The sequence below is a fragment of the Heterocephalus glaber genome, unplaced genomic scaffold, assembly GCF_053883595.1.
Source record: "Heterocephalus glaber isolate CG9 unplaced genomic scaffold, H.glaber_assembly_v1.0 deba00001577, whole genome shotgun sequence".
In the NCBI taxonomy this organism is placed as follows: Eukaryota; Metazoa; Chordata; class Mammalia; order Rodentia; family Bathyergidae; genus Heterocephalus; species Heterocephalus glaber.
In genome coordinates this window covers 19,250,149-19,259,873 of record NW_028258358.1, presented here as the reverse complement: position 1 = coordinate 19,259,873, position 9,725 = coordinate 19,250,149, and the positions used below count along the sequence as shown (strand labels likewise).

General features: G+C 46.0%; 1 protein-coding gene across 1 annotated transcript; it reads right to left on the bottom strand.

Moving 5' to 3' along the window:
• Positions 1-200: 200 nt before the first annotated feature.
• Positions 201-7,858, bottom strand: LOC147823527 (uncharacterized). Its single transcript, XM_087192986.1, has 2 exons — positions 7,436-7,858; positions 201-1,549 (listed from the first exon to the last, which is right to left on the bottom strand). The coding sequence occupies exon 2, from the start codon at positions 1,506-1,508 to the stop codon at positions 297-299; it is 1,212 nt and encodes a 403-aa protein (XP_087049112.1). The 5' UTR covers positions 1,509-1,549; positions 7,436-7,858; the 3' UTR covers positions 201-296.
• Positions 7,859-9,725: the final 1,867 nt, after the last annotated feature.

Here is a 9,725-nt window from a genome sequence, read left to right as displayed (position 1 = left end):
GGCACGCTTGCTCAGTTGCCCGTCATTGGCTTGCCAGCCCGCTCACCAGGTGGGGCGAGAATTTTACGCCGTGGCAGAGATGGAATCGGCCCATGTAGCGTATGTCCAGCCAACATCCTGACAGTAATTTACCGCTGATTTTGACGTACATCTTTGTCTCCACTATAGCTCCAGGGGAAATCACAACCTTACAAAATCAGAACTATCCGAGGACATTTTAGTTACTAAGATTAACATAGGTTAAAATACAAAGGGGAATACAAGGCTTTTAAATCATATCAGCCTGAACCTTTTATCTAAAAATCAAAGCGATTTCTACGTATAAGCATTGGTATCCATTGTATGCAGCAGCATGACAATAACAGACAAACACATATAATTGCAATGGCAAGAAACAATTGTTTTACCCATTGTAGGTTGGGTAGCCATGAGGTCAACCATTTAAATAGGTCTCCGCCATCCTCATTGTGCACCTTATTAGCCAGGTCTTTCAATTGTTTTATTGTATCATCGATTTTTTCTCCATTGTCAGTCAAATTAAAACAACACATATTTTTTATTTTTTCACAGCCCTGGTGATGAAAAAGCAACAAATAATCTATTGCTGCTCGATTATCCAAAATAGCTTGTCTTTGTTCCTGTAATTCTTGATTAATCAACGCCAGGGCGGTGGAGGTGGCATTCAATCCTTTTACCACTTTACAGGCTAATCTTCGTACTGCCGCTTCCGCGTGCACCCCGATGGACGGCAGAGCAACAAAAGACCCTATCATGACTAACACTTCTGCATCAGTCAATAGACCCACATCATCATTACATCCCGGGGCGGTATACGGCGACCACCGTCTAATTCGATTAGGTACAATCAAATCAGTTCTGTCTGGTAATATCACAGCCAACCGACTCAAGCAACAACGAGTGTCACTCAAGTTGGCCGGAATGTAATTAAAAGTTTCCCTTTCACAAGTGTAAAACCAACCCATTGGCAAAGAGACATGGCAATTACTATACATAATTTCTTGTTCAACACGGCAGGACATGTTTTCCAAACGTTTAACTTGCAGACATTTAGTTGTACAATTTCTGTATACAGCACATTCGGTCTTATTAGACATAATTACCTTAGGTGAATATAATTTGACAGCATTCTTGGGCCTGTGACAAGTAGCAGATCCCCAATTGTAACTATCTGCATATGTGAGATTTTTTCCTGGGATATCTTTAAACAGAGTATAAGGCCGCAATGATTCCAATGGGGTACATACAGGAACGAGGCAACTTCCCAACATATAATGAAAGTTTACATCAGCACTTAGACAAAACTCAGACAAGTTGAGCGAGTCTGCCAACTGAATCCATATATTTTTCATGTGGTCTAACCCTTCTGAAGGCGACACCACCCATACCCTGGTCAGCAACATCAGGGGAACTAGGCATTTCCAGCTCATCCTATTCTTGTTTTCGGATCGTTCATTCAGCCAGATGTCCTTCATGAGTTCCCTCTTCATTGTGCGCCGGAGGTCCAAACTTTAAATGATGACGATGTTCCCTAAGATCACATGATATAAATTTCACTAAGGAGTCCCTTTGAGGAATTAAGACCAGAACAATATTTTCTGGGTGGCCACTTCTATATTCATCAAAGGGAGTTCCCATCTAAAAATCACTTTAATCTAATAAATTCCAGTGATACCTTGATCCAAGAGAAAAGCATATCTTTAACAAAATAACATCATCAATGTAACAATGGGTGAATATCCCTTAAAGAGAAAAGAACATTTTGAGCTCAATTACATGACCACAAACAACAAACACTAGACAAACATGTAAGACGGTGTAGAACATCAGGGTGCACCCAAACATTACTAGATAAGCTGAATTATATCCTTGCTCATTTTAAATTGAAATTGTGGGCGCCATTGTTAACTGATCAGGATTGGACAACGTCAGGTCATCGGCATCATCAGCACGCCCATCAACTTGTTTTACTAGGCGTTCTGGGAGCCATCTGGCTGACTTCATTTCCTTGGAGTAAATACACACCGATCCTCGGCCCCAGATAAGTACAGGATCGGGCCCGTGCCATGAGTGGTCCAGGGGGTCTTTCCACATCACCGAGGCAAATTGTCATTGCGTCTCTGGTTGCCAGAAACGATTGGCTGCAGATGAACCTTTGGCATCCAAATTTAAGAAGTTAAGAATAAATAGTGCATGTGATATCAGGTTTCTAGGAGACCCCTTGGTAGGGTACCATTCCCCCTTTTTTATTTTGTCTAAAGTAATTTTGAGTGTGAGATTAGCCCTTTCTATAATGCCTTGTCCTTGAGGATTATATGGGATTCCCGTTATATGTGTTATTTCAAATTGTTTGCAAAAGTTGGAGAAGCCAGAGCTGGTATAGCCGGGACCATTGTCTGTTTTAATTTGTTGTGGACATCCAAGTACTGAGAAGGCAATGAGGAGATGAGCGATGACATGTTTAGTAGCTTCCCCGGACTGCAGGGTGGCAAATATGAATCCACTATAGGTATCAATGTTGACATGTATATATTTAAGATTTCCAAATTCAGGGTAATGCGTGATGTCCATTTGCCAGAGGGCATTTGGAATCAAGCCACGAGGATTAACTCCCAGATGAGGTGTAGGAAGGTGTAGAGTGCACATAGGGCAGGCCTTAACAATTTGTCTAGCTTGTTCTCTAGTAAGCTTATACATAAGGCGAAGCGTGTGAGCATTAAGATGATGCAGTTGGTGTGCCTTTTGTGCCTGGTCAATTGGAATGGGGGCATCAGTATTTATTGAACAGGCCAAAACTTGAGGTCTTGTAGCTAGGTCTGCTAAGCGGTTGCCCTGTGTGAGTGGGCCAGGTAAGTTAGAGTGGGCACGAAGGTGTCCAATGAAAAAGGATTCGGATCTCTTTCTGATTAAATCTTGTAATTGGAGGAAGAGACCACCAGTCTGAGAAGCAAGTTTGATCAATCCACATGTTTCCAATAAGGGGACAGATTGAGCAATATAAGCACTGTCAGTAAAAAGATTAAAAGCTCGGGCAGGGAATGTAGAAAAGACCGCTATAACTGCCTGCAGCTCAGTTAATTGGGCCGAAGAGTGGGCGGTTTGGAACTGGGCAATGTTATCGTCCCACACATAGGCAGCCATCCCAGTGGAAGAACCATCTGTAAAAACGGATAGGGCTTCTGGCAGAGGAGAACAAGAAGTGACCTTTGGGAAAATGAAGTCATGTCTGTTAGCAAAGTCAATGAGTTTGTTGGGAGGATAGTGATTGTCCAATAATCCTGAATAAGAAGCGAGAGCAATTGGCCAGGAATCGGTAGTCTGCATAAGCCAATCGATTTGATCTTTAAGGTAGGGTTGGATAATGACATCAGGTTCCTTTCCAAAGTACATCTTTCCATGGTCTCTACCTAGAACAATCAGGTCTGCAACTGCAACATAATAAGGGTAAAAGGCCCGCTTAGGGGAAACTGGGAGATGAACCCATAAAAGGGGAGCGGTTTGCCAAAAGACAGCGGTGGGGGAGAGAGAGGTTCTGCAAACGATATATTATAAAGGAGAGTTATAATCTACAAAGGTAATTGTCTGATTTTGAATGGCTTGTTCTACCGTGCTAATGGCTTTGCGCCCCTCAGCAGTGAGCTCCCGAGGCGAAGTGGGGTGGCTATCACCTTGCAGGGTATCATAGAGAGGCTTCAGGTCATGTTTAGTGAGCTTTAAATAGGGCATAAGCCAATTAATATCTCCGAGCAGTTTTTGGAAGTCATTCAGAGTTTTAAGACCGTCCAGCCGCAAGGTGAGCTTTTGGGAGGAAATATGACGTCCCTTCATCTGAAATCCGAGGTAACTGTAAGGGTCTTTTAGTTGAACCTTATCAGGGGCAATCTGGAGGCCACAAGATTCAAGGGCCCGCCGAAGGTCAGCATAACAAGCCAAAACCTCACTTCCCAATTGTCCCGCCACGAGAATATCATCCATGTAATGGATAATATACATTTGAGGCCAATTGTCTCGGGTGGATTGAAGTGCTGTGGCTACAAATGACTGGCACAGGGTGGGACTATTGGCCATGCCTTGGGGTAGCACTAGCCATTGAAAGCGCTGCATTGGGGCGCAGAAATTGGTCGCCGGGAGGCTAAAAGCGAAGCGTTTTTGATCTGCAGGATGTAAGGGAATGGTGAAAAAGCAATCCTTTAAATCAATAATAACCTTATAATATCCAAGGGGGATGGCTACCGGTGAGGGAAGACCGGGTTGTAAAGCTCCCATGAGTACCATAGTTTTATTAACTGCTCTGAGATCTTGCAAGAGCCTCCATTTTCCCGACCGTTTTTTAATGACAAAAATGGGAGTATTCCAAGGGGAATGGCTAGGAATGATATGGCCAGCATGAAGCTGCTCCTGCACCAGCTGTTGAGCTGCTAACAACTTCTCCTTGGAGAGGGGCCACTGATCGACCCACACTGGATCATCCGAGAGCCAGGTGATCTTTTCAGCATGGACCGCAGGAGTATCAGCGACCCCTATGGAAAATGGCCCAACCCTGCTCGAGGGGGCCGAGGGACAGGCTCAATGGGGTGAGTAAGGCTAGTAGGGTGTTTTCCCAGCCCTGTTCCTGGAATGTACCCATTTTTAAACATCTGCATAGTGACAATTTCATTGGGGCTGGAAATAATTATCCCCATTTGTGATAATAGGTCTCTCCCCCATAAATTAATGGGTAACCCTGAGATGATATAAGGTTGAATGGTGCCCTGATTACCATCTTGGTCCCTCCAGGTCAGATCTTTGGCACTTTGTTTAGGATTTTGACTCTGCCCTATACCCTTGAGATGGGTGAGGGTGTCCTTCAATGGCCACGCCTGAGGCCAATCCTCTCCCTTTATGATAGTTACATCGGCACCAGTGTCGACCAACCCAGAAAACTGTCGCCCATCTAACCACAAGGTCATGAGAGGCTTTTGTGCTGAAAGTACCTCCGACCAGTAGACATCAGATGAGCCGAAACCCTGGCTGCCTCGGGCGTTTTTAAGAGCCTTATTAGAGGTGGAGAGAAGGGGAAGGAGTAACAATTGGGCAAACCTTTGGTCTGATTGAATGGTATTAATAACTTTGGGGGAAGAAGCCATAACTTTAATTTCCCCAGAGTAGTCACTATCAATCACTCCTGGGTAAACCAGCAGTCCATTCATGGTACTGCTGCTTCGGCCTATTACGAGGCCAAAGGTCTCCTTAGGTAAGGGTCCAAAGACTCCCGTAGCAAGGGCCTGAACTCCCATTTCTGGGGTTAATACTGTGTGGGTGGTGGCACTGAGGTCCAATCCGGCACTTCCTTTTGTGGCTCTGACGAGGTCCGAAATGGATTGCTGTTTATTGGAGCAAAATTGAGCGCCCCGTAAATTTGTTTGGAATTGGGGGCCCGGGGCTGGCCCCCTTTCCCGTTTCCCGAATTCAAACCCTGGAGAGGGGGGAGGGGTCGACCCTGGGCATCAGTCTTGGATCGGCACTCACTCGCCCAATGCCTTCCCCGATTGCATCGGGGGCAGGGCCCTGGGGGCGGAGCGTCGGGGCCCTGCATTTTAGCGGTCGGGCATTCTCTAGCAAAATGGCCGATGGCCCCACACCGGAAGCATTTATTGCCGACGTGGCGTTGTAAGAATTGTTTGACTGTGAAGCCTTGCATGGCGGCCGCCATGGCAAGGCCCTGTTGGTAGGCGGCCCCAATCTCAGAACAAAGGCGAATGTAGCCGGAAAGGTCAGTTTTCTTTTTATAGGGGCGGATAGCGGCCTGACAGGCGGCATTGGCGTTCTCAAAAGCAAGCTGTTTAACAAAATCTGTCCCTGTCTCCGCGCTCCCAAAAATCCGGCCTGCCGCCGTGAGAAGGCGGTGGACAAAGTCCGCAAACGGCTCGTCCGGCCCCTGCCGGATATTAGTGAGGGAGGCACTCACGTCTCCTTTGGAAGGGAGTTTCCTCCAGGCCCTAGTGGCTGCGGTCTGAATCTGGGCATACAACCCCACGTCAAATTGCATTTGCTGGTCGTTAGCGGCGTAGGCCCCCTCCCCAAGAAGCATGTCAAGCACCCAACCATTCCCCGCCTGAGCATTGCGTCTAGCGGTCTCTCGACAATTCTCAACATACTCAGATTTCCATAATAAGTAGTCACCTCCTGCAAGGGTGGCACGGGCCAGAGTCTGCCAATCAATTGGGGTGAGCCAATTTTCTGCCACCGATTCTAGAATAGCCATGGTGTAAGGTGCAGTGGCCCCGTACTGAGCCGCAGCCGTTTTAAGCTCTTTAATAACCTTAAAATCAAAGCCGCCATGGTGTCTCCATGCCTGACCCTGTGCGTCAACAGTCTCAGTGACAGGGAAGGCTTCCACGGGCTCAAGTTCTAGGGGTACCCTTGACCTGGACGGCACCCTGGGGGCCGCCCCTCTAATGGGGGGTCGTGGCTTATGGGTGTCCTCTCTAGGGACATTTCCATGAGCCTTGCCTGTTCTTAAGCCCTCAAGCTGGGTAATAAGTTCTTGATGTTCCTTTTCTAACCTTATCTGTTCTTTTAGAAAGTCTATTTTGTCCCGGAGTTCCTTTTGGGGATCAACAACAGGATAGGCCAAAGCGGGAGTGCTGGGGCCTGGACGGATATAAGGAGGGGGGCACCCAGAGCCGCTCCGCAATGCTTCCCCCGCAGACTCGTCAGTTCCGGAGTCCTTTTGGGGTGGATCTGGGGGCGGAGGCAAGCAGCGATAGGCTTGAAGGGAGGGATATAGGGGCGGAACCTCCCGCGAGGGTGGGGTTGCCTTAGAGGCAGTGATGGAGGAAGAGGAAGCGGGGGTCCGGCAAGGCTTTGCCTTATAGGGCTTGGCAGGGATCGCGGCCATTTGGGATTGGTCCGAGGGAACGTTATGTCCGTCGGGGGCGGGATCATCATCACTGTCAAAGGACATCAAGTCCTCTTCCTCGTCTGGTGAGGAAGGCGTGGCCTTAACTGGCCTGGGTCCCGGCGCCATATTGGCGTCCCGGGGAACTGCGTCAGTGTCACCAGCGGGTGTCAGCTCCTCACCACTACGGAGGGCTACCTCCCCAACCTGTATAGCCTGAGCTACCAGTGGATCCCTTGCTTTTTGGGAAATAATATCATTAATCAAATTCCAATATGAGAACGCCGCAATCGGGACCTTCCCAGGTCCGCAAGTGGCATAATAATCCTAGAGAGCCTCCCCCACCTTTTTCCATCTCTCTTCGTCAATGGTTCCCTCAGCAGGGAACCAGGGACAGAGATGTTTAATAAAATCAAAAAATTTCAGCAATTGTTTGACTGTAACCTTTACCCCTCGTGCCTGTAATGTCTTCTTGAGACCTTGCACAAACAGTTCGTGCTGACTAATGCCCTGTCCCATAATCGCTGCTCAACTTACCGAGGTGCAAAAAGACGGCAGGTCCACGTCAATCGCAAGCCTCTTCTATGTCGAGTATGCTCTTTGTTCCTCAATCTTAATCTTAGGGCCCCTGAGCAGCGTCCTTCACTGGATCCCCCGTTCTCTGGCCCCACGTTGGGCGCCACTTGTCCCGGCCCGCGGGTAAGTCAACGGAGACCCTAGAGGGGGAGCGAGGATGAGAGGGGACAGGGGACACGAGAGATGGAGACAAGACAGGTTTCTGATCAAGTCTCGTTTATTGCAGAAGCTGTTACAACATATATACCGTAGGGCTAGAGGGGAGGAGCAAGAGGAGGGTACTGGGGCTACTTCCTTGTTGCCGGGTAGATTTGTAGCAGGCCCGGATATGTCCGTAAAAGGCACTCAAGATTTCCAGCGGGGGGGGCAGGGCCCCCTACAGTGTCTGATTTATTTTACTTAACATTATGGTCACAAAGTGCTTCTATGTTCCTAAAAATAACACAATTTTATCTTTCTTTATGGAAGATTAGTATGCCATATTTTCTTTATCCATTCATGTTTTGATGGACATATAGTTGTCTTTCAAGATTTAGCTTCTATGAATTGTGCTGCTTTAAACATGGATATTCATGTATCACTGTAATATAATGTGTTTAACTCTGTCAGGAGCATATCTAGAAGGAGAATAGCTGGGTTGAGTGGAATTTCTAGTTTTAGTCTTTTGAGGAATCTCCATACTGATTTTCACAGTGGTGGTACTACTTACTTTACATTTCTGCAAAAACATAGAAGGATTTCTTGATGATAGCCATTCTTTCTTTCTTTCTTTCTTTCTTTCTTTCTTTCTTTCTTTCTTTCTTTCTTTCTTTTTTTTGGGGGGGGGCACTGGGGATTGAACTCAGGACCTTGTGCTTGTGAGGCAGGCAGAGGCACCACTGAGCTAAATCCCTGGCCCTATAGCCATTCTTTCTGGGGGAAGAAGGAACCTCAGTGTTGTTTTAAATTGCATTTTTCAAATAGCCAGTGATGTTGACTTTTTTCATGGACTTATTCTGGACCCAGAGTCTCAATTCCTGTTTCTCTTTTTGTAGAAAAATCTAATTAAAAAAAGAAAAACAATAATATACTTGGACAGTATTCCCACAGCACTTTAGAGATAACATCTCCTTTTGGGTTGGGCACTAGTGAAAATTTAAGTAACAGAACTTACACAGTAGACTGTCCTGTAGTATACAGATTATAATATATTCTGCAGCAAAACTTGAGAGCTATCCAACCACAATATTGTCCATATTCTCAGTTTTCTAGCCAAAACAAGACATAAGGTCTCAAGAGAAAGAGTTCAGATATCCATTCAGAGAGTTCAGTATTTGAGATATATACTTATCCTCAGGGAATGAGAACTGTGTAGGGACCACATCTAGGCTATCTGTAATCTCAAACCTTCTTCCACAAAGAACACCTTCATTCTTTCCTGGGAAGGGTTGGGTTCTGCTGCATCTGGATACCCATTCTTGAACTAATGGTAACTTTATATGAAACTGTCAAGTGCTCTGTTTACAAGCCCTTAAAATAGACAAAACTGACCAACAGTGCTTTTGAGGAAATAAAGCATGGCCTCATAAATGCTCCAGCATGGGGAACACCAAACTTAAGAAAACCCTCCTATCTCTTCATAGCAGAGAAAAGAGGAGTGGCTTTCAGAGTGCTGACTCTAAAGCTAGGACAGGAATCCTGCCCAGTAGCTTCTTTTTTCCAAAAAAGTTGATATAGCTGCCGGATGGCCACCCTCCCTGAATGCAATAAACAGCCATAGCTATACTAACAGAAAAGCTACAAAACTGACACTGGGACAAAAAAAATTAGAAGCCCTGACTCCCCATCAGATCAAGGACATACAGGAAACAAAATTTCATTTGTGGTTCATAGGGAATAGCTTTATCAAGTGCCAGACCAGGCTCCTAGATGCCACTGATATTACCATAAAGACTTGCATGTTGCTTAATCCTGCCTCACTGATGTCTATAGGCTCAGAGGTTACCACTCCTGTGAACAAGTGATTTTCTAAATATATTCAAGTAGACAGGATATCAGTGATCTTCCCTTCCAATAACTAAGGAGGAATGGTTTACAGCTCTGTGCAATGGGGAAATAAAAAGGGGATTCTATGATTGTTAGTTTTACTTCAGGACATTGAGGTCAATTCTCTACCCCATAGAACCTCTGCTAAAAAAGCAGTCATTTGCACTTACTCAGCCATTAATAATTGGAAAAGAGAAGAAGCTAAACATTTACCCAGGCTCAAAAT